At 35.8% G+C, this 25,690-nt stretch overlaps 2 protein-coding genes across 4 annotated transcripts in view; one reads left to right on the plus strand and one right to left on the minus strand.

The window, feature by feature from the left end:
- The first annotated feature begins 46 nt into the window (after positions 1-46).
- On the plus strand, positions 47-24,325 carry LOC122741613 (JNK1/MAPK8 associated membrane protein). 3 transcript variants are annotated; one of them, XM_043985266.1, is made up of 7 exons: positions 47-175; positions 8,115-8,206; positions 8,997-9,151; positions 12,349-12,555; positions 15,513-15,694; positions 19,403-19,479; positions 21,373-24,325. In XM_043985266.1, exons 1-7 carry the CDS (start codon positions 172-174, stop codon positions 21,589-21,591), a joined length of 936 nt encoding a protein of 311 aa, XP_043841201.1. In that variant the 5' UTR covers positions 47-171; the 3' UTR covers positions 21,592-24,325. The 3 variants fall into 3 exon arrangements, with proteins under 3 accessions (XP_043841201.1, XP_043841203.1, XP_043841204.1); XM_043985268.1 differs by having other exon boundaries at positions 79-175; positions 8,133-8,206; XM_043985269.1 differs by lacking the exon at positions 47-175 and adding an exon at positions 185-613.
- CCDC175 (coiled-coil domain containing 175) overlaps positions 21,994-25,690 on the minus strand; it is an 82,144-nt gene continuing 78,447 nt past the window's right edge. Inside the window, exon 16 of the mRNA XM_043980628.1 lies at positions 21,994-22,117. Coding sequence (XP_043836563.1) covers positions 22,089-22,117 — 29 coding nt within the window. The 3' untranslated portion in view covers positions 21,994-22,088. The remainder of the gene's footprint in view (positions 22,118-25,690) is intronic.

Here is a 25,690-nt window from a genome sequence, read left to right on the forward strand (position 1 = left end):
CCGAAAGGCCAATGGTTGAGTGTTCCGGAACTAGTAGTCCGTAGGCAGGGGGCGGGGCGTTAGTCCAGCTGTAGCCACAGTTACCGGGTTTGGGAGCCCCTGCGGCCCGGATGTAATCATCCTGGCTGGTGCAGCCTTTAGGCTGGTCCCGGTTCTCAGTCCAAAAGGCCAATGGGTGAGTGGTCATTGATCCCTGCGCAGGCTTTTGCCTCTCCCACCACCTCTTCCCTGGGGGTCAGTGGAGGGGGTGTGTGTGACAGTACCTGGGCCTGATCTCTCCTGCGGTATCGGCTCATGCACCCATCCTTCCCCTCCCCCAACTCGGGGCATTGACTGGAGCAGCCTCCCCAGTACCCTGGCTTGTACGTCATAGGGAATGAGCCCCCAAGAAGCGGGGATTTTCGGGGCCTGAGGTGGGATGTCGTCCGAGCGCCCGAGCAGAGGAAATGAGTGAAGCTGAACCCGATTTAAAATGAAATACACTCTTTATTAGGACAGAAGTCCTTTTGTGTATGTGTTGGGAATGGTGATTTCCAAATTAAATTGCTGAGTCTAACAAATATCAGTAATATTTACTCAGCATTTTAAGGTTTACAGGGAGTGGGGGAATAGAGTAAGTTCAAAATTTTAAATACTGTCTGGTTTATTATTAATAATGTTTAGCACTTTACAGTTTGCATGGGGGTCGGGGAGAGTGATCTCAAAACTTAAAATATCGAGTCTAATAATATTTAATATTTATATAGCGCTTTAACGAGTTGGAAAGGTTTGGGAAGTTATTTCACACTTCAAAATGCTGAGTAATTACTTTATTAATTATATCTATATCTATATCTATATATCTACGGTTTGCAAAGGTTCAGGGAAGTGATTTCACGAGTTAAAATTCCGAGCCTAATAAATTTATTAATATTTATATAGCGCGTTAAGCTTTCCAAAGTTCGGGGAAGTGATTGCAAAATTGAAAATGCCGAGTCTAATAAGTTTGTTATTAATAATTTTATAGCACTTAAGGTTGTCAAGAGGGAGAGTGAGTTCACAATTTAAAATGCTAAGTAATAAATATTAATAATAATATCCTTATAAGGTTTTAAGGTTTTCAGGGGCTGCTACTTATGTAGCAATTTAAGATTGTCATAGAGTTGAGGAAGAGTAAATTCAAAATTTTCAATGCTAAGTAATAGTTTTAATAATTATCACATCTCTTGTCTTATTTGATCCTCCCAACAACCATGTAAACTAGGTGCTGTTTATTGTCTTCATTTTACAAACAGGGAAACCTAGGAAACAAGGAAACTTAGGCTGAGAGACGTTAAGTGAATTGCCTAACATTTGGTCTGGGATGCTTCCTAATTCCAGGTCTAGCAATATAATCATTTCGCCACCAATCTGTGAAGTATGATGATGAAAAAACAATAAAGGAAACTTCTTTCTTATAAAAAATGAAGCCAGTGCTGTCAATCAGTTAGTAATCATTTAGCTGTTAGAATATGCTAGGCACTGGGCAAAGCAGTGGGAATACAAAGAAAGGCAAAAACATAGTCTCTGTTCTCAAGAAACTTAAATTTTTATGGGGAGTACAACATGCCGATCACTGGCAGCAGATCCAGAGTCCTTACTGTGTGTGTGTGTGTGGGGGGGGCGGCAATTGAGGTTAAGTGACTTGCCCAGGGCCACACAGCTAGTAATTGTGAAGTGTCTGAGGCAGGATTTGAACTCAGTTCCTCCTGAATCCAGGGCCGGTGCTCCACCTAGCTGCCCCTGTTCTTACTCTTTTAATGAGAATTCTGCTTTCCTCATAGTTTTGAGGATCCCCTTTATGGGCAGATGAAATAATTATAAAATCAAGGGACTCAAATTTGACCTTATAAAGAGAAGGAAAGATGAAGTTTGAATTATTAAGGAATTTTTGGAGACCTTGCTGATATCTGGTTCCTGTTTTTAATTTTAGCAATTAGATTTCCACAGAGACTGCTTTCCCCCCAAGCCCTCTGTTCTTTCTAGCTTTCATGTAACTGTCCAGGGAATCATAACCTTCCTAGTCACTCAGACTTGAAAGCTGTCTCATTCTTAATTTGTCACTCTCATTATCCTACATCCATCGGTTGCCAAATTCTGTCTATTCTCTCATTGTGACATCACTTCTTAATGCCCCTTTTTCTCCTCTGATTCTGCCATGACCTAGTGTAGGCCTCATTACCTCAAGTTACCTTCTCTTTGTTCTCCCTGCCTCAAGTCTCTCCCCACTGCAGTTCATCTTCTACTTAGCTTTCAAATAGCTCTTTCTAAGGAAAAGGGCTGATTATACCCCTTCCCCCCTTTCAATAACCCCAGTGGCTTCTTATTCCCTCCAAGATTAAAAATAAAGTCCTGTGGCTTTTAAAACCTTCCTACCTTTTCCCTTCCAATTAACTCTGATTAATAGTGATCCAGTGACAATGCCCTCCTTATTGCATACAGCATCCCATCTCCCCACTCCCACTTCTTGCAAAGTCTCCCATGCCTGGAATCCTCTCCTTTCTCATCTCCATTTCTTGGCTTCCCTGACTTCCATCAAACCCCTGCTAAAATCCCACCTTTTTATAGGAAGCCATTCCTAATCCCCCTGCCAGTGCCTTCCCTCTGTTATCATCTCCAAATTATTTTATTTATATATGTGTATGTTTGTTATCTATCTATATGTCTATCATCTATCCATCCATCCAATCTATCTATATCTTGTATGTACATGTTTTCTCCACTAGACTGTCAGCTCTTTGAGAATAGGAACTGGTTGGTTGTTGTCATTTTTTGTGTGTGTTTTTTAAAAATCTTTCTTGATATCCCCAGTGCTTAGCACAGCAGGAAATTAATAAATTTTTATTTATTTGACTTATAGAACAGACATTCAGACAAGTAGCATATAGGAAAGAACTCGGGACAAGGAGTCATAGGACCATACATTTACATTTGGAAGGAATCTCTGAGGCATAGAGACTTTGGCACAGAAAGTTAAATGGACCTGCCCAGGGTCACAAGACTGATTACTATCTGGGGTAGATCTGAACTCAGGTCTTCCAGAAGCCAAATCCAATGAACTAGAACTTCATTTTTCTGACTCCATATCTAATGCACTATTTTGGCTACAGAGGAGAACTGGGTTTCACATCCTAACCCTCACATTTATTTCTGGCTAAGAGACATTGGGCAAATCATTAATTTTTCTCTGGGCTTCAGAGTCCTTCTCTGGAAAAGAAGTTAAAGGTAGTTGGACCCCACAATTTTTACTTTCCTGCTCAGCTCTAAGTTTTTTGACTCATATTCATCACCTGTAAATCCCTGTGTTGGGTGCCTGAGAGATTTATGAGTGAAGAAAGGAGTGAAACTGACTGAAGACATCTTCAAGAAACTTTTCCAAATTAAATCATTTCCAGGATTATTTCTGGCATCATATTAAATAGGGTCAGTACACATTTATTAGGTACCTATTCTGAGCAAAGCATTGTGATTTTGACTATTAAAAATCACTCTAGGGGGTGGCTAGGTGGTACAGTAGATAAAGCACTGGCCCTGGATTCAGGAGGACCTGAGTTCAAATCTGGCCTCAGATACTTGACACTTACTAGCTGTGTGACCCTGGGCAAGTCACTTAACCCCCATTGCCCCACCAAAAAAAAATCACTCTAATAAGCTTTATATTAAGCACTTAGTATGCATTGGTATGTAAAGAAAATGCTCAACCCCTACCCTTCTAAAGAGGGAGTTATAGAATTCATCCAAGGGGGTTTATACAAGATTGTTGCCAGGTCTTTGGAAGATAACCTTAGTGGAAGCAGTATCAGCAGTTATGGGGACCAAAAAAGGTCTCCTTTTAGAAGGTAGTATTTGAGCTGAGTCTTGAAGAAAGCCAGGGTTTCTAAGAGGCAGAAGTGAGAAGAAGAGAGCATTTGAGGCCTGGGGAACAGCAACTAGGACAGTAAGGCTGGACTGTATGGTCTGTGGAGGCAAGTAATATGTAAGAAGACTGGAAAGTTAGAAAGGGGCATGATTGTCAAGAACTTTAAATGACAGAGGAATTTGTTTTTCATCTTAGAGGTAATAGGGAGCCTATAGAGTAGGAGGAGGGACATGCCCTTTGCTTTAGGAAAATCACTTTGGCCGTCGTGTAAAGATTGAATTGGATTGAGAGAGACTTGAAGCAAGGAGATCAGTTAGGAAGCTATTGAAATGGTCCAGTTAAGAGAGGTAATGAGGGCCTGAAATAGGGTGGTGACTGAGTGAGTGGAGAGAAGGGGAGTTATCTGCCAGATGTGTTGGAGGAAGAAATGATAAAATTTGGCAACTGGTAAATGGGGTAAGTGAGAGTGAGGAGATGAGAACAACAGTGCGGTTTGAATGTGGGTGATTGGAAGGAGGACAATGTCCTTGACAGTAATAGAGAAGTTTGGTAGAGGGGTGGATTGGGTTGGGAAATAAAGAGTTAGTTCTGTTTTGGATGTGTGGAGTTTGAGATTTCTATTGAGCATCTAGCTTGAGATGTTCAATAATCAGGTGATGCGAGTCTGAAATTCAGGAAGGGGACTGGGATTGAATATGTAGATCTGGGAATCATCTTCATGGAGATGATCATTGGGAACTGATGAGATCACCAATCAAAGACAGTGTAGAAAGATAAGGGCTCAGGAAGGAGCCTTGGGGAACACTCAGTAAATGCGTATGACTGGAATGAAGATCTATCTGGCAAAGGAGACTGAGAAAGAATGCTCAGACTGGAGGAGAAATGAGAGCAGGAGCATGAAAACCTAGAGGAGAAAGTATCCAGGTGAAGAAGGTAGCCAACAGTGTTAATGTTGCTTAAAGGTCAAGGATTAGGCTGAGAAAAGGCCACTAATGTGACAAGAGGTGACTTTGGTGAGAGGCAGTTTCTGTTGAATGATGAAGTCAGAAACCAAATGGCAGGGGGGTTAGAAGAATGAGAATCCTCTCTTCACATTTTATGTCCAGGGTGGGCTTTAAAAAAAAAAAAGGGGGGAGGAGGAGAAAGAGGAGAAAAGAGAAGGATGGGGGGGGGCGGGAAGAGACAAGAGGAGGAGGAAAGACTTAAGGAATCAGCTTTGAAGTTTAACTTTGACCATAACAATCCAGTAGAGGATGGAATCTTTGATTCTAGACATTTTCAACAGTTCTTGAAGCCTGGAAAACTAGATGTTGTTTATGTTGAACATTTTTTTAAAATGAGATCACAGTTGTGACTGAGAAACAGTTCTTCAAAAAGTACTTAAAATACCTTAGCAAGAAATACCTTAAGAACAGACTTCATGAATGGCATCATGTGTTTGCATCTGGCAAGGAGACTTAGGAAATTCATTATTTCCAGATTAGTCAAGATAAGGAAGGATCTAAACCTGAGGATTAGGTAGAGGTAGAACTCTTTCAGTAGGGTTTTTCATTTTAAAAAGAGTTCAAAACGATGAAACATTTTATGAATACACTTAAATTTACTGATAAATAAAATTTGCAACAGTTTAAAAAAAGCGATGGGAGAAAAAGCATAGGCAACCAAATGTAGGTGTTTTTTTCAGGGAGTTTAGCTGAGAAGGGGAGGAGAGAGATGGAAAATATTCATCAGGGATGGAAGTATCTAGTGAGGATTTTACTTTATTTTAATGGATGGGGGAGATTTGGGTATTTGTAGGTATCAGGACGCAACCATTTTGTAGGAAGAAACTGAAGATTAAGGAGAAAGGAGATGATACTGGGGGCAGTCTGGCGGAGAACATGGAAAGGATTGGGAGCAGAGGGTATGAATTTGGCATGGAGAAAGACTATGTCTTCATCAGAGGCTGGATTGAAGGAGGAGAGGAATGTGACATAAGGAGAAAGTGAGAAGAACTTTTGGCAAATAGCCTCAGTTTTTCCAATGAAGTATGAAACAAGGGTTTCAAATGAGAGCCAGGGGAGGGAATGTGATGGTAGGCTTGTGGAGGGAAGAGAATGTTCTGAGCAGCCATACCAGTGAGTGAGATGGAGAATCAATTAAGGAGAAATAGAAAGATTGTCTTGTTTCAGTGAGGACTTGGTTGGGCTCTTCTCAGCATGGTTTTGAACTTCTTTCAACCCTGTTAAGCAGGTAAGATTGAATTGGGTAGATGGTTGGAGTAACCCATGTTTGGTCAGGCACTGTGATTGGCAAGAGGAAAGAACAAAGAACTAGTTCACAGTTGTCTAGGAGACACCCAGTGCTACTTTTTATTTTCTCCAGCTTTCAAATATTCAAATTTTGAATAAAGAAGGATATTTCATTATCAGGAGACCTAGAACAAACATGAGTTTGAATTTATGGAAAATTTCTCATTTGATATTAAATAATATTTATTGTAATTGTCAATCCCTTTCACTTTAATTCTACGCACATTTTAAGCACAGTTATTCTTAATTTCTACACTGGAATTTATTTTTCTAATGTTGTCCTTCAATTGCATCATGTAGTCAAAAATCTCTTTTTAAAGGGGACATTGAGCACTTTAGCAGATCCTCTTATGTACCAAAGTTCACAACAAATCAGAGCCTTTTTCAGTTTATTTCCACTTCAATTAAACAAGCATTTATTAAATGTCTACTCTGGATTTACTAAACAAGGAATGCAAAACCACAGATTTCTGCCTTTGAGGAGCTGAGATGAGACAAATTATTCAAGTAACCAAAATGCAAGTTATTGAGTGCTCAGAGATGCAGGAAAGATCAGATCTCTTCCCTCAAAGATATAAGGAGCGGAGGAATCACAACTCACTGGGGCAATCAGGGAAACCATCCTGGTAGTTGAAGTACTAGACACCCTTTCATTTTATTTATTTATTTGTTTATTTATTTTGCAGGGCAATGAGGGTTAAGTGACTTGCCCAGGGTCACACAGCTAGTAGTAAGTTTCAAATGTTTGAGGTCAGATTTGAACTCAGGTCCTCCTGAATCCAGGGCCTGTGCTTTATCCACTGTGCCACCTAGCTGCCCAAATTTTATTTTTGTTGGGAGGCAATGGGGGGTTAAGTGACTTGCCCAGGGTCACATAGCTAGTAAGTATCTGAGGCCAGATTTGAACTCAGGTCCTCCTGACTTTAAGGCTCTATCCACTGCACTATCTAGCTGCTCCACTAGACACACCTTTTTAAAAAGATTTCCCTCTGCATGCCCTGCAGCCCAAGCATTAGAGCCAAGTTCCTGTGGTGTGCTTTGAAGGATGTCAGGAGACATATAGGTGCTGTTTTTTATTTTTTTGAAAGCATTGAGAGTGGGGTGTGTGTGTGTGTGTTTTGTGTGTCTATCAATATGAAGAGATAGTGTAAAACTAGAGTGTAGCAGAGAATGCTAGAATGCTAGGCTTGGAGTCAGGAAGACCCAAATTCAAATGCAACCTCAGACACCTAATAGCTTTATGACCCTGGATGAGTCATTTAGCCCTTGTTGGCTCCAATTTCCTCAATTGTAAAATGAAGATAATAGTATCTACCTTACTGGGTTATTGTGAGGGTGAAATGAGATAATAATTGTTAGGCATTTAGCACGGTGCCCAGTATAAGTGTTATATAAATGTTAGCTATTATTGTATTTATCTTCCTCTGGGAATTCCCATTCCTTGAAGCTAAGTGTGTGTGTGTGTTTATGGTGGTGGCACTAATTAGTTGGAGATCTACCACTATGTATGCACTGTGACCAGATCATGACACTCTTTTACTGCATTTAAGGTGCTAGGGAAACAAGCTTGGGAGAGACAAAGGGGAAAAAGAAATAATACTATGCACATTATTAAATGCTTAATATTTACATATCTGTTATCAATTACAAAAAGCTATATTCAGACAGGAATTATGCTCTCCTCTAGAACTTTGAAATTTCATAGAAATAAGATTGAAAATTGCATATCATCATCCTTATGGCCTCTGACTGGAAGCATTATTAATAAGTAATATTTATGTAGCACTTTAAAGTCAGCCTTCTCTGTGCCTGTACAGCTTGCAGCCAACTAAAGGAAATAGTAGTGAAATATGTTCTAATGTTTGCATAAAAATGCCTCCACTGTTATTTCATTGTTATGTTATTTCAGTAATATGTTACTATTTTTGGCATTTGTTTTTAAAAAGCTATTGATATTCAACCAGCATGCCTTGGACTTTATTGTGGGAAGACATTGCTATATAAAAATGGTTCAACCGAGATATATGGAGAATGTGGGGTAAGCCTTACCTTTATTTATTTATTTATTTATTTATTTATTTTTTTTAGTGAGGCAATTGGGGTTAAGTGACTTGCCCAGGGTCACACAGCTAGTAAGTGTTAAGTGTCTGAGGCTGGATTTGAACCCAGGTACTCCTGACTCCAGGGCTGGTGCTCTATACACTGCGCCACCTAGCTGCCCCAGCCTTACCTTTATTTAGTGCTTCATTAATCAGTTTTTGAACTTCATTGCTTTTTAAATTCTTTTCAAAAGTAAAATTTTGTTCTTCTGTTTTACTTAAAGGTTTCCGCAATTTATCAGAAGTTTGTTAATATAAAACCCCATATATTATTATATTGGTTATCTACAGAATAATGCATTTCTTTCTGCAAAGTTATATTTACTAAGCACATGTTAAATCATCTTTTACAGTCATTTCTAATTATTTTTATTATTTGCCAAAGTATATCATATAGTAGGTTAGCATTATACCTCCAGAATATCCCTATGCAATTGTTTTAAATTTAGTTAATAAGCAGATTTTCCATTGTTTGTCAACTATTTTAGCACATGGAGTCCATTTATTACAAAATACTTAATAATGTATGATAAGTTATAAGTCCTATGCAGGTTCTATGAAGGGAGCACATTTATGCTTTAAGAATGTCTTTTTTTTAATTTCTGAAGGCCACAGATAATTAAATGTTTGGGTTCAAATAGAAGGTCTTATAAGGTAATTATGTTTTCATGCTTTTAGTTAATATTCCCAAAGGTATTCTATAAATAAGAAAGTTTTGATATTTTTCAGGTATGCCCAAGAGGACAGAGAACAAATACTCAGAAGTATTGTCAGCCATGTACAGAGTCCCCAGAACTTTATGACTGGCTCTACCTTGGCTTTATGGCCCTGCTTCCTCTTGTTCTCCATTGGTTCTTCATTGAGTGGTACTCAGGCAAAAAGAGGTTAGTTAACCTTGCCTATCAGTGAAAATTGTTTGGTTGGAAAAAGGATTGTCTAGGACAAAGATACTTAACCCAGGGTCTATGAATTTGCTTTAAAACAGTGTTTGATAACTATTTTAATATAATTGGTTTCCTTGGTAATCCTATGCATTTAAAGGTATTATTCTGCGGAGAGCCAGTCTTCACCAGAGTGTCCAAGGGGTCCATGACACAAAAAAAGGTTAAGAACTCCTATTCTAGAAATACCTTGTAGCATTCAAATTATCTTCTGTTATTTACCTTCAAATTATAAATACTGATATAGTTTATTAGTTATTGATAGTCATATTCATATAGAGCTTCATTAGTTTTAAGTAACAAGGTAAATATTCTTTGTCTTTTATTTTGAGGGTATTAAAAGAGATGGTTTTAGGGGCAGCTAGGTGGCACAGTGGATAGAGCACTGGCCATGGATTCAGGAGGACCTGAGTTCAAATCCTGCCTCAGACACTTACTAGCTGTGTGACCCTGGGCAAGTCATTTAACCCTGATTGCCTCACCCCCCAAAAAAAAATAAAGGGAGAGAGAGAGATGGTTTTATAACTATATTATCTAATTATAGTCCAGAACTTGCTTTGACTTAATGTTTATAATTATAGGATTGACAAATATTTTAATTTAGTGTAATGATAGCCATATATAATTAACATTTGTTTACAGAAATACAGATTTGACCAGATTTAAGAAAATTGATTGGAAGGCACATATAAGTTGAGAGTGATTATTTGTATCATAAAATGATTATTTACTTCCAAAATTAATACATGAGCTTTTTTTCAGAGCAGAGTCTATCTTTTCTATTTGTATCCCTAGCACTTAGTATAGTGCTTTGTTCAAGAGTTAACAGTTAACTCTTTATTCATGCACTCAGAACAATTTTAATTTAATGCTGTGAAGAAGGTCAGTGGAAGGATAAACTTAAAGATAAATTATAATAATATGTCTATAAACAATGACATTTCTTTGTCTGACTTAGAGCCTTAGGGGTCCATTCCAGGACTTATATTAAAGATTATTATAGCATGAAACTTATGTAGGAAATGCTAATAATTGATGATAATGTTTTTATCTTTTCCATTTCACATTTGGGGGACATTCAACAGCTGTTCAAATAGGTCAGGCTGAAAGTGTTGTAACTTCATGCAATATCTTCCCTTCTTTTTAAGTTGGTCTTGAATTTGATGTTTGAATAAGTGGTCACATATTCAGCTAACCTGGAAATTACTTCAACCATAGTAACTAGCTATGTCCTCTCTTAATAGCTATAGTCAATTGAATTTTTTATGAGGTTGTTCATTACTCACAAGAGTTAAGTTGGAATAGGCCAACATGTACTAGGAAAGGGAAGTAGAAAGATTTTGTTCAATTCAATACACTTTTATTAATCTTCAGAGGTGGAGTGTGCCAGCAAACCTGTACTGGGCCAAGACATACTTTTCTATCCTAGAAGAAATAATTGAGAAGGAGAATAAGTTCCTCCTCTTTTATCACTAACTAAGCCTTGCTCACACATAGTGGGGAGTAGGGTACAGAACGAGGAAGTTAGCCATAGAAGATAACTTAGAATGGATTCAATTTACTTTCAACAAGGTGGTAACAAATACATACATAATAATACTAGCCTCTTACATTCATATTGAACTTTAAGGTTTGGAAAACATTTTACATATATTATTTCATCTTTATTATAAGCAGAAAGTACTATAGGTATAATTATCCCCATTTTACAAATGAGAAATGTGAGACTTAAAGAGGTTAATGGCCATGACTACATAGCTAACAAGGCAGGATTTGAACCCAGGTCCCTCCCAACTCTTTTTTTTTTTTGGCTGGGCAATGAGGGTTAAGTGACTTGCTCAGGGTCACACAGCTAGTAAGTGTCAAGTGTTTGAGGCTGGATTTGAACTCAGGACCTCCTAAATCCAGGGCCAATGCTTTATCCACTGCACCACCTAGCTGCCCCCTCCCTCCCAACTCTTAAGTCCAGATTTGAATTCAGGTCCTCCTGACTCCAGGTGCTCTATCCACCGTGCCACCTAGCTGCCCCTAAACTTTGTCTTGATTTAATTATGCTCTTTAACTATTGTGATAGCCTCCTAATTGGTTTCTTTGCTTCCATTCTGTCCTCCTCTTCAATATTACGGCTGGCCAGAAAAAAATCTTGCAAAGTACAAGTTTTAGACCTAACCATTTCACTTCCCTGCTCAAATATCTTCAGTAGCTCCCTCTTGACACTGAAGGAAAGGGAAAAAGTACTAATAAAAGGAGATCAGAAAGGTGCAGATGGGCAGTGGTGGTACTTGAACTTGGTCTGGAAAGAAGCCAAGGATACTAAGAAGAGAGGTGGAAATACAATTCTGATATGGGAACAGAGATGAGAGAGAAACAGAGAAAGACAGAGAGACAGAGAGAGGGACAGAGACAGACACGGATGGAAGGATAGCCGGACAGACAGACACAAGAGTAGAAGAGGGTACATCTCTCTTTCTGGGTACTATACTTTATTAATGTAATGTAAAATTTCATTCACTTTTTTGGGCAGCTACTTCACATTGTTGATTCACTGTACTATAGTGCAGAACTTTATAATCATCCCTATTACATTTTATGCTGGTAGATTTGATTTATTGTTTCAGCCTATCAAGATCTTTTTAGTTCCACCATCTAACAAACACCTTGCTCATCCAACTTTGTGTTATCTATAAATTTGATTCAAAACATTTCTAAAAATATTTAGCAGGATCAAGGACAGAACTATGTAACATATCTCTCCTGGTTGATCTCAAGTCATTAATTAGTGCTCTTTGCTTCTAATTGTTCAGTGATTTCTGAATTCACCTTACTTGTTTTTCCATGAAATATATTCAGCAAAATGTACTGGAAGCTCCCAATAAACATTTTTTATAATAATGTCATCCTGTTAAAAGGGTAGAGATAATTTCACTATAAATTTTTACTTCAACTGTGTCATTTACTAGTGCTAAATCTGGGAAGGGAACCTTTTTTTTCATAAATTAATTTAAAATTCTTCTCTCAAATTTCATATTTGCCCATTCTCTTTGTACAAAGTTGTCTTTGCTAAAAGGTTTCTGGAAATCAGATTCTGAAACAGCTACATATAACTTTATAAATTTCTTTCCACCTTTTCTTCCCTCTAGCTCCAGTGCATTATTTCAGCATGTAACCGCCTTATTTGAATGCAGTGTGGCAGCTATTGTTACATTACTTGTGAGTGATCCAGTTGGTGTTTTGCAAATTCGTTCTTGTCGAGTATTGATGCTTTCTGACTGGTATACAATGCTATACAATCCAAGTCCTGATTATATTACTACAATACACTGTACTCATGAAGCTGTCTACCCACTGTAAGTATAGAGTTTTTCCTAATTCAGTTTATTTCATTTCACTTTAACATTTATTAAGCCCCTACTATACATAGTCTAAGCCCCAGAGAAGAGAAATTTCAGGTGATATTCAATCTCTGCTTCCATTTAGTTTATAGTGTTTGGGGCAATATGACACACACATCGCTTTAGTGTAAATTAATATAAAAATGTATCAGAAAGGTGCAGAGTACTTCATGTAATTTCAAGGAAGAAAATTCATTTCTCAGTGGAGAATATCTGGAAAAGTTTTATGGCTTCTTGGACTTGACAAACAACAGGTAGGATTTCAGCAGGAGAAGAAGGGGACAGAGACATTGATGAAAGCAGAATAAGGAGACAGAAAAACATAAGCCATGTTCAAGAAACAGCAAGTAGGTTAGTTTTGTTTGAATAGAGACCATGTGAAGGGTAGTAGTAGGAGAGAAGGTTAGAAAGGTAGGGTGGTACTATGTTTTGAAGAGTCTTGAATGCTAGGCACTGGAATGTGAACTTTATTTTGTAGACAATAGGGAAACTCTTGAAAATTTTTGAGCATGAGGGTAAATGATTAAATCTAGTTATAATCAATCAAGAAAAAACATTTACTAATTAATAAGTATATTAGGTGCTGTGTGCTATTCTGTGAAGTTGCCAAAAATGAAAACAAAAGTCCCTACTCAAAGATTATTAAAGAACTATGAAAGATATATTAAAGGCTAGAGAGAGTAGACGGGGAAGACTTATTTTAAATGTCCTTCCACCTATAAATATGTGAACTTACAATATAGTAAATGTTTAATTTTCATCAAAATATTTAATTTTTAAAATAAGAAATTGTATGAAAATTAAATTGTAATATGGATTAGATGTTCATACTGGATGTTCCTTGTACATTGTTGAAACTTTTATTGGCTTATTTTACTTGATGAAGAAAATAGACTAAACTAGAAATTATAACCAGGTGAGTTTTTTTTATTTCATGCTAAATGAAATAAGTCCATGTTGAGTGAATTTGAGGGAAAAAGAGATGAAAAAGTGTTCCTTAGGTCAGCATTAATCTTCAAATGTATTTTCTGTTAATAAAATATTAATGTAAATGAAGATAAATCACGTTCTTTTAAAGATCTTAAGTATATACATATAGATAATTTTACATACACATTGTAACAAAATCCAAAGAGTCTAAAGAAGTGTTTTGCATCTATACTACTGGGTTCTGAAATTTAGAAGGATTTGCTAAAGTGGTTATTATTTATAAAACAATTTCTGAGAGCTTCATGCAGTTATGATTTTGTAGGCTATTAAAACTGTAGTATTCAGATTTAATTTTCTTTGGAACTTCAAGCCTTAAATAATTTTTTTTTGGCCCTGAAATGTTAGAAGGCCTAACTTAATTGAGGATTGAGATTGATTCTGTAAGCTACACATGAAAATCAGCCCTTTACATTTATAAGACCTTTCTAGTGTTGAGAGGATTATCTTTGAACCTATAGATCCAGAGTATGGTAAACCTAGGGGGAGCATCATCTGAAGAGCTTCACCAAGAAATAGATCAAGAAATGCCAATAACTGTAGTAGAAATAAGTGGGCCTCTGGTTCTTTTAATTAGAAAAACATATTACTTGCCTACAATCCTTACCTTTTAACTATGTCTTCTGAAGACCAAGGTAAGGCCTATTAAGTATAGGAATCCAAAGAGAGGACGAGAAAGGGTCAAGAAACCAATCTAAAAGTTGAAGGAAACTATTTGTTTTATGTTCTGCTAATTCAGTAAGAAATATTTATAGAATATTATCAGAGGTCTCTAAATCATCACAGTATTTACATAGGATTCCTTTCCCATAAATATGTATTTTCTTTGCAAGGAGACATAACTCCTAACTTATTGATAAACTTTTGATGGGAAGAAAAGAAGTCAAATCCCCTCATAAGCTGGACATTGGAAAGAGTGGCAAAATTTCTTAGTTATTTTGAATGCAAAATTAACTAACAAGAAGTTTTAAGAATGAATGTGGATACTGCAGTTAGTAGTTGCTAAAATTGCATAAGTATTCTCAGCTACTCTCTTAACACTACTCCTTTGTAGTTAGGACAGGAGAGTTGAGAGAGAGGGTTATTAGTAGACTGAGCAGTTAAGTCCTCAGAGAAGAAAGAAACCTGACCGATAGCTCCTCCAGAAGATTCCAGAACTTGAGGGAACAAAGTGACTGGTTATTGATGCCTTCCTCTGATGAGATTAGCAGTTAAAGGAAATCCTGCTCATGGGAACGCCTTAACATTTGAACAAACCAAAGGGCAGGTTAGCATAAAGACAATTATTTTTAGTACAACATAAAAGGGTCATATATTAAGCATACTATACTGAATACGAAAGTATACACACACACACACACACACACGTGCGTGCAATAGCAAAAAGACAGCATGCTATGGGCAAGGATAACACAAGTACAGGGTGTATGATTTTCAAGCTGATTAAAGAATCAGAGAGAAGGACTACAACTAACAAATACATTGGAGACTGAGGCATGTGCTAACCTTGATTGGGTCTGTCACCTGTCTGTCACATTAAGGCTGAATCATGGTCTTGTTTGGAGATTTTTGCTTTGACTTGTTCTTGTTTTTGATGAGGTCTATTATGTCATTGGTATAGAAAACTCCTGTTGAAAAAGCATCCCTTACTAATGCAGATTGACAATTCTTCTTTAACTTAGAGTCTTCAAAGAACTGCCAGCCTTTTATCTAATCCATAAGATCTTCTCATCAAAGGATGAACTGTTAATAAATATATTCTAAACTTTTTAGACTTTTTTATTTGAAAATAGCTATGAAAGAAAAATTTTAAACTAACATACTTTTCACTTAAAATTTTGTCATAGAGGTACTATCATGTTTATTTATTATGCCCTAATCTACCTTTTCACTTTAAATTTTATTGATCTAATTTTATTTTATAGATATACCATTGTCTTTATCTATTATGCCTTCTGCTTGGTATTAATGATGCTGCTTCGACCACTTCTGGTAAAGAAGATTGCCTGTGGCTTAGGGAAGTCTGATCGATTTAAAAGTATTTATGCAGCACTTTACTTCTTCCCAATTTTAACTGTCATTCAGGCAGTTGGAGGAGGCCTTCTATGTAAGTGGGATGTTAGTGAAATACATTTATTATTTGTAAAAATAATAAATAATAAATGTCATTTTATTTCCTTAAGCATTTTGAATACCTTTACTTAATATAAAATGTAAGTTTGTCTCAGAATAAGCACATCGGGGGAACTAGGTGGCACAGTGGATAAAGCACTGGCCCTGGATTCAGGAGGACCTGAGTTTGAATTTGACCTCAGACACTTGACTCTTAGAATAAGCACATCAACCATCTCTGACAACATATATGACATTTTGTGCCTTTAGTCCATCTCTTTTTTACTGAGGAGAGGGAGGTATATTTAATGATTAGTTCTTTGGAACCAAGATTAGTCAGTGTAATAATCTGAATTATGATATAGTTTAGTGTTGTTTTTCTTCATATTATTGTGTCTATTCTACTTTCTTCTGCATCACTTCATATATCTTCCCAAATTTTTTGAATCCTTTTTTATCTTTTCTTTCATCTGGAACTATTCCATTATTATATTAATATACAAGTTTCTTAGCCATTTCCCAGTTGATGGACACTTGCCCTGTTTCTGGTTATTTATTATCACAAGAAGTGCTACTCCAAATATTTTTCCCCTGCTTTTGAAATCCTTGAGATATATGGCTGGCATTGGTATTAATGAGTCGAGTATGAATGATTTGACCGCTTTTCTCATGCAACTCCAAATTCTTTTAAAAAATTTTAGATTAATATATAGTTTTACCAGCAGTATTTGCCTTCCCACAGCCTCTGCAGTGTTGACCCTTTCTACATTTTATCATCTTTGCCAATTTTCTTGATGGGAGGTGAAACCAAAGAGTTTATTGTGCATTTCTCATATTGGTGATTTGGAGCATTTTTTCATATGGTTGTAGGTAGTTTACATTTCTTCTTTCAAAAATTTTATATCCTTTGACCACTTTACCTTTGGGGGAATGGCTGTCCATGTTCTTTATATTTATTTTACCTTCTTATATATTTTTCCAACCATACTTTTAAAATGCTTTTTGTTGATATCTTTTGTTTTTACATCACTTTCATTTCTGAACATATCTTTTCCTTCCCCTCCTACCCAGCGAGCTATCCCTTTTAACAAAGAATTAAAAAAGGAAAGTAATTCAATAAAACTAACTAGCACATTAGCTGTGACTGATAGTATACACAGTCTTCTACACCCATATTCTCCTATCTGTGCAAAGAGAGGGGGAATCATTTTTTCATTTGTTCTCCAAGGCCAGATTTGGTCATTATAATTATACAACATTCAGTCTTTTTTTGTTTGTTTTTGTTATTTCCATTTGCATTTTTCTGGGCATTTTATATATTACTTCCCAGGTTCTGCTAACTTCACTCAATACATTTCTTCTCTGAATCATTTCTTGTGGCATAGTAATGTTCTATTAAATCAGTGGACCACAATTTGTTTAGATAGTCTCTAATTCATGCTCTTTGTTTCCAGTTCTTTGCTATCACAAAAAAATAGTGCTATGAATATGGTGCCTTTATTTTTATTGTTGACCTCCTTGGGATATGTGCCTAGCAGTAGGATCACTGAAACAATAGTTATGGATATTTTCATGAATTTTTAAAGTCATAATTTTGAATTATTTCCCCAAATGGTGATATAAAGTTATAGCTCCATCATATTTTATATTGTAGCTATTAGACTTTGATTAGACTTCCCCTGCAAAAATCCCCAACCAACACCTTCTACAAAATAAGGAGACTTTTCTTTAACAGTATGTGTTTTTGCCTTTGTCACACTGTGTTTGATTTCTTCTGTCTTGTTTCTCTAGTCTATTCGCTGAACTACTTTTCTGTTTTTTAACTTGTACTGAATAGTTCTTAAGATTACTGCTTTATAGTATAATTTGAGATCTGGTAATGCTAGAACATCTTAATTCCTGGGATTTATTTTTCCATTATGGAGACAATGGGCACCCTGACTTTACTCCTGATCTTATTGTAAAAGTTTTTGGTATTTCTTCATTACAGATCGTTCCACTTTGCAGTATTATATAGGTACTTTTGATCATATTGAAGGAACTCATATATTTTAATGGTTTTTATTTTTTTTAATTTAAAAAAAATTATCTGTCTATATCATTTATCTGTCCATTCATTTACTTGTTTGTTTGTTCATCTATTTATTTATTTATTTTTTGTGTGTGGGGCAGTGAAGGTTAAGTGACTTGCCCAGGGTCACACAGCTACTAAGTGTCATGTGTCTGAGGCTGGATTTGAACTCATGTCCTCCTGAATCCAGGGCTAGTGCTTTATCCACTGTGCCACCTAGATGCCCCTATTTTAATGGTTTTTAAAAATTTATCTTGAGTGCTGTATTTTGTCAAAGCTTTTTTGTCTTATTATGATTATGTAATTTGTTATTAATATGATTTATTCTGTTTGTAGCTTTAATAACATTGAATCATCCTTGCATTTTTGATACAAATCCAACATTGTTATATTGAATGTTTTACTATATTACTATAGTCTCTTTTCTAGAATTCCATTTAATATTTTTGCATCAGTGTTCTTTATTGATATTGGTCTAAAGTTTTCTTTCTCTGATTAGCTCTTCCTTATTTGACTATCAGGATTACTTTATATGAAAGGGAAAGTTAGGTACTTTTTACATTAGAAGATCTTAATTAGGGGCAGTTAGGTGGTGCAGTGGATAAAGCACCGGCCCTGGATTCAGGAGGACCTGAGTTCAAATCTGGCCTCAGACACTTGACTCTTACTAGCTGTGTGACCCTGGGTAAGTCACTTAACCCCCATTGCCCTGAAAAAAAAGATCTTAATGACATATTTTCTTTTCCTTTTTTAAGGAATGTTTTTTTTTCAATTACATGTAAAAATAAAAATAATGAACATTCTTTTTTTAAATTTGTGAGTTCCAATTCCCTCTTTCCCCTTCCCTCTCCTTGAGAAGGCAAGCACTTTTGATATAGTTTATACATGTGCAGTCATGGAAAACATTTCCATATTAGCTACGCTGCAAAAGAGAACAGAACAAAACCAGAAAAAAAAACAAGAAAATTAAAGTTTAAAAAGTATGCTTTGATTTGCATTTAGACTCTATCAGTTCTTTCATTGGAAGTAAATAGCATTTTTCATCATAAGTCCTTTGGAATTGTATCATTGTTTTGCTGAGAATAGCTAAATCGTTCATACTTGGTCATGATACAGTATTGCTGTTATTGTGTACAATGTTCTCTAGCTTCTGCTCACTTCACTTTGCATCAGTTCATGTAAGTCTTCCCAAGGTTTTCCGAGAGCATTCTGCTCATCATTTCTTAAAGCTCAATAGTATTCCATCACAATCACATATACCACAAGTTGTTCAGCCATTCCCTAATTGACGGACATCCCTTCAATTTCCAATTTTTGCCACCACAAAAAGAGCTGCCATAAATATTTTTGTACATACAGGCCTTTTTCCTTTTTCTTTGAACTCTTTGAGATGCAGACCAAGTATTGGTGTTGCCCGGTCAAAGGCTATGGGACAATTTTATAGCCCTTTGGACCTAGACCTGCTTTTTTTCAAGACACATTAGCAGTCAGTCTTTTTCCAAAAGTAAGTTAGTTATAGATTAACTAATAGTTAGTCTCTGAAATAATCATCTAACTTTTTTGTTTTCTGCTAAAATATACTTAAAATGATGACATCTGATTTTTTCAGACACAGTATTGTTTGTCTTGCAGATTATGCCTTTCCATATATTGTATTAGTGTTGTCCTTGGTTACCCTGGCTGTATACATGTCTGCTTCAGAAATAGAGGTAAGAATCCTTTTTGCCTATTGTTAAAGATTTTACAGATTTAAGAAGTATATTTATATGAGTGGAGAATGTGTAATAACTCTTACAGCTTATTTTATATAACCTTAATAAACTGAAAGGTAGTAGCACAATAATACATCATAGCTGTTGTTTATAGGTAGGCTTATGAAAGAATGTACTACAAACTCATTTATCTCAAATGGTTAGAGAGGATGTTCCAGTTAGTGAAATATTCTGTTTAACTAAAACTTAGCATATCCCTCTTGTTCTCCAGCACCACAGATGAATATGTTATCACCTAGAGCTGAGTCTTCCATGTAACAGGCTTATTCTCTTCATCATCAGATCTTTTTGGTCAAGATCTTTCATTTCCCTCCTTCCTTAAACAGAGTATACTCATTTCAGTACTTTCATAATTTAAAATTTTCTCAACCTAGATACTCTCCCCACCAAAGCAGATTGTACTCCCTCTCTCTTAGTAATCGATCTTAAAGATTCACTTCAGCGAAGGGTTCTTCATTATACTGCCATCCTGGTAACAAGCCTTTTCAAGAATATATTGACTTGTAATTGAACATTTTAATAATTCAGGGTTGTCAGTATAAATCTTACAGGAACTATTAAAATAAGCTTCCTTTCAGAGGGAGTGGTATACACAGGTCCATCTCCCAGACTGCATGGTGATTCCATCTTTGGTCTTCTTGGGGCTAGCTCTTCCCTTCCCAGGCACTTGAATGTCTGTTGCTTGCTCCCTGGTGAACATTTCCCAGCTCAGCTGCTGCTGCTTAGTACTTAGGCACTTCTCAGGTCTTGTCCTGTGCATTAGTTTATAGAGCCATTACCTGCCAATGACAGCTCTCCTAGAAGCAGATGACACCCAGTGTTGTCTGGGGGGTTGCAGCTCTTCTCTACCACAAAGTCAATTTTTTAAACTTCCTAATTCAGTGTAGTTCTAGATATTTGAGGTTGCCTGAATTGTAGGCTTTAGATAAATGTGACATTACTCTATACCCTCCATGGATCATCCCTTTTGCTTAATCTACTTTTGGGTTTGTATTATCACACATGCAGTATATCATTACCAATTTTCAGACAATTAGTGTCTGGCCAAATATTACCTATCAAATGCCAAAACTATATTGAATATTACCTAGTTTGGCCTGGTGGACTTGGGTTCAAGTTCTGCCTCTGACACATACTAGCTGTGTGACCCTGGGCAAGTCACAGCTTGTCAATGCTCTAGGAAACTCTCTCAAAATATAAGTTGCAGAAGAGGGGCTCAGCTGAATTAGTCAAGGGACTTTTCCCCATTCAGGAGTTCTCTGTGTCAATAAAACAGTGCTCTAGCCCCCATCCCTAAACCTTGATGATTGACAAGATGCACCAGCACCGTTCAGCACCTTGGTCATCTTGAATGTTACCATTGTGTTATTTTTAAAGGTTTAGTTATTTTAGCTTTCTAGATATTCAGAACTGGAGTAAAAAGTTATTGTCAGAACCTATTTGGGATTTAAAAGTGTCCCCGGTTTCTGGTTCTACAGGAAATCACATACTAAGAGATACTGTGATATAGCTAAAACAGAAGGTCTGTATTATTTGTGTATCTTTTCAGCTTCTTTTAAAAATTATTTTTTTTCACAGAGATCTGCTTTTTCTCCCTCTCATTCCTCTTTATTTCCCTTCCCCAAATGAGGAAGCAAGAAAAACTAAACCCCTCTTACAAACATTTATGTTGAAGCAAAAGACATTCCCACATTGGCCATGCCCAAAAAAAGTCTATCTTAATCTGCACTCTGAATCCTGAATCACATTTTAATATAAAAATATATTTCTGAAATCTATTAAATTTTATCATTTGAAAATATTTCTTTTTTGTTTTGTTTTATTATATAGTCCTTCAAAGATCTTCTTCTCAGAAAGAAAAGGCTAATTATTCTCTTCAGCCACTGGTTACTTCATGCCTATGGAATAATCTCCATCTCCAGAGTAGATAAACTAGAGCAAGACTTGCCCCTCTTGGCTTTGGTGCCGGCCCCTGCACTTTTTTACATCCTTACAGCACGGTATACTGAGCCTTCGCGGATACTTTCAGAAGGAGCCAATGGACATTAAGTACAATGGAACATGTGCCAACAAACCCAGGAAGCATTCCCGATTACAACCACCTGGGGAATCAAATGTAAACGTGTGAACGTGCTGCTTTGTCATGCCATGGTCTGCCAGAGCTGATGCCGCCAGATTGCCAGCAAACCTTGTGGACTAGACTTCTAAAGTACCAAGCAAGCATATAAGTAATATTTGGAAGAATTACACTAACATCCCTTGATAAAGCGTCATATTGTACTGCTGCTTCAGTTATACTGCAAAAGGCAAAATTGGTTATTTCTAGCTTATTTTTGCTATGATGCAGAATTGGCATTCTACTCTTAGAATGGTGTGTTTGCTACAAATGAATGTGTAAATAAATGTAAGTTGACAATGGTGAAGTTATATAAAACATAAAAACAAAATGTGGTGGTTTTTTTAGGAATCTTATTTATTTTCACCTATACAATATTTTGACAAAGAATAAAACAGTAATATGCAACAGGTTTTCTGTTTAGATGGTTTTATTGAAGAGATGTTGGAATTATTGTTCCTTTAAAAAAAAAGAAAGAATTTAATGAAAATTTAAAATTAAAAATTCTGAAATTTTGTGTCATTTTAACTACATTGTCATTAAGGATTTTCTTGCCTGGCTAATTCTGAAAATAATTTTAAAACGCTAAACTCTAAATAGTGGTAATACCATCTTTCCACATTTTATTGTTTTAAATCATTTTAGTCATTCTAAGTAAATGGACTAATATTTACTTTAGTACTTCCTTTCTTGCATATCCAAGCTTTGAGAAGAAAAATATAGAATTTTTTTTCTTACAGTTCTCCTCCTGGTAGACGTGAGGACGGCAGTTAAGATTAATGATGATAACCTCAAAGTCTAGAGTCTATTAAAAAATTCCAAAACCTTTATTAGATATTGCAGAGGTTCTTAATCTTGGGTTCATAGACCCCAAAGAGATCATCAGCAGATTTCAAAGGGATCCATAAATTTGGATGGCAAAATAAAACCAGATCTTTATTTATATTAACCATTCTTTTCCTTTCTAATCCTATCTTTTTTAAGCATTTTAAAACATTCTGAGAAAGGGTCCATAGGCTTCCCCAGATTGTGTCTATGACACAAGAAATGGACAAGAAGAGATTTAGAGGGTCCTTTTTTCTGCTGTTTTAAGGAAAAGTGTAGACCTCACTGGAATTTCATAAATAATAGCAATGCATTGAAAAGCACTAAAAATAGTGCTTTGTTAGCTTTGTTAATGCAATTTGAATTCATGGTAGTGGTATTCACTACTAGGTGATTTGGTTCTGTTTTGTTTTTTAAGATCAAAATGAGGCAAGATGACCCAACTGGAACATATTTTCTTTGTTCCTTTTTTTTGTAAATATGCTTTCTAATCTAAAAAACTGTTTCTGATACAAGTCTGGATTAGTCACCAATGACAAATTATTAGCTTGAACACATCACTCATAACAATTTCAGATATTTTCCCATTATACTTAAGAAGTTATCTGTATCTTTTAGATTTTTTTTTTGTCCAGAGACTGGTGATATGTATGTATAGCCTTATAATGACTGATAGATGGGAAAATATCAAGGCTAGCTACCAGGACCACATTTTCTGCAAGGATCTACTATTGCAAGTAAATCAACAATGAATTACCATCTTTTATTTTTTCCCTTCTTCTCTCTCCCCCTCCCTCCTCCCCAACCCCCTTTACAGTTAAATATAAATGAAAGAAAATTATATATAAGTAAGTATGGTAACCATCAAATAATTTTGGAATAGTTGATTCACAACGTATTTCAAAGTTACTTTCCTAAGTAATAACATGACCAAGAGAAGGTAAAAATTTACCTGAATGTTGTTGGCACTACTGAACAACTGTTGAACTTTGTTCTTTCCTTATTAAGGCTATTTTGTAAAGTGGTGATCTGTTGGTTTGTTTTTTGAAAAATAAGTTTTGATCTATACCCTTCCACAGCATTTCATAGGATCATAAGATGGAGAGCTAACAATTACTCCAACCTCATCATTTTACAGATGAGAAAATTGAGCCCAGAGTGATTTGATCCAAGTCACAGATAGTAATCAATAGAATGGATATTCATTCTGGAGTCTTCTAACTTCTGATTTAGTATTTCACTTCACTTAAGCTTCATCTTTTATAACTATAGTATGTAATATATTGCTAATTAGTTTAAAGATGCAAAGAGGCCTAAAAGTTCTTACTTTATTGATATATTTGGGTCATATGAGAATTCGACCAATCCTGAATAGATAATTGTCTACATTGTTTATATTTCTTACTAGTTCAAACAACCACCACTATCCCTCCCTCCCCACACACACACTCATAAAAGTTTAGTGGGAAATTTTAGTGTGGAAATTTCTAGAAATGTAAAACCTGCTTTGATTATAATGAATATTTTTAATTTTCTAAAACCTAATCATAAAAATTCAGAGAATGGGCAATGTCAAGTTATCTTGCCAGTAAGTTCACTGTATTAAGTTAATTCTGTGAAATTATTTGATCTTTATTTTAAAGTAACTCAGTGGCCAAAAAAATTACTTGTTTAGCTCAGCTATTATGGAGTAATTTAATACTAATCAGATATCTTACCTGCATCTTTCCAGTTGTAGTAAAAAGTGCAATGGATCTTTAAGCAGTCTTACTACCTTTAAATGTAATAATTGTGTTACTATATATTTTTAATTAAAACTGTACATTGTGCTCTTTGGTCTTAGATTGAATTTATTTTTTCAATTCAATTGCGATTCCTGTTATTTATCATTTGCAAAAAAGAAAATTGAGGCAAAAAGTAATCATTACAATTTGCCTATAAAACCCACATTCTTCCTTTTGCCCCCTACTACATAGACATAAAAAGACATCTTCTAGGAAATTAATGTCCTAAGATGTCACTGTTTTCTTGGGTAGGATGTAATAAAGCTATTTTTTTTAGTGGATCTTTTCTGATCATCTTTTAGAACCTTTTAGGACCTGAGTTTGGGTCACAACTTATGTCGAGGAACTAATATTATCAGGAAACTCCAGCTTATGAATGCCCTACTTAAAATCTAGCACCCATACCTAAATACAACACTCCAGATACAGTTTGCCTCTTGGCAGTGTTTAGAGGAACTTGTTTACATCACACCCCATTCTGAACATTGTATCTCCTTGAACCCCAAGATGACATTAATGGTTTTGATTGCTATGTAACATGGTTGTCTTTATCGAATGTGCATTCCTCTAGAGCATTGAGTTTTTTTTTTATCTTCCTCATTGTTTATTCTTGAAGTTAGCATTTTGAACCTAAATGTAAGAACTTGACATTTGTCTATATTAAATTTCATTTGACATTGTCCTACTTCAGCAAAACCTTTTGGAATCCTGACATCCTTATGTTAGCTATCCCTTAAAATATTGTGTTATCTTCAGCTTTTATTGTGCTGAACAAGCATTTGTACAAGTGATGGATGGTAATGAAATGTTGAACATAAGGCCAAGGACAGATAGATCACTGAAGTACTCCACTTCTAGATGAAATTCCTTAGCTTACTCTGACTTTTGCCATTCAAATGAATTTTGAAATTTAATTATCATCTAACCTTCATCTCCATTTTGGTCACAAGACTCTAATTTGTTGAATTATTTTCAAATGGCTTGTAAGGTACTCTTCGAACAGTATGGCTATCTTTACCTTCATTGACCATCCAAATACACTCCACAACACTTCCCCCTTGGTTCTTGGATTTCTTCATATAACTCTATCTTAATATGCAGTGCTACTCTGTCCACCTCATTCTTACTCTTTTCAGAGATATTACAGCTTTGAATTCTATTCCATCAAATCATAGAGATCTATCCCTGTCAAAGCCAAATTTGCCTTCTTGAGTTAGGATCTTAGATTAGGATTTGACCTTGCATATTATTCATACTTGATGCATTTGTGTAGATATCTCAGGCCATGAATAGCTCCTTTCTTGAATTTTTTTGTTCTTAACTCTTCTATCTTTTTCTCTCCCTCTGTTAGTTGTAAATTGCTTCCTGGAATATCATAATCTCTTCTTCATAAGGCAGACTACCAGATCTTGTGTGATCCTGA

This window comes from Dromiciops gliroides, chromosome 2 (genome assembly GCF_019393635.1).
Source record: "Dromiciops gliroides isolate mDroGli1 chromosome 2, mDroGli1.pri, whole genome shotgun sequence".
NCBI classification, from domain to species: Eukaryota; Metazoa; Chordata; class Mammalia; order Microbiotheria; family Microbiotheriidae; genus Dromiciops; species Dromiciops gliroides.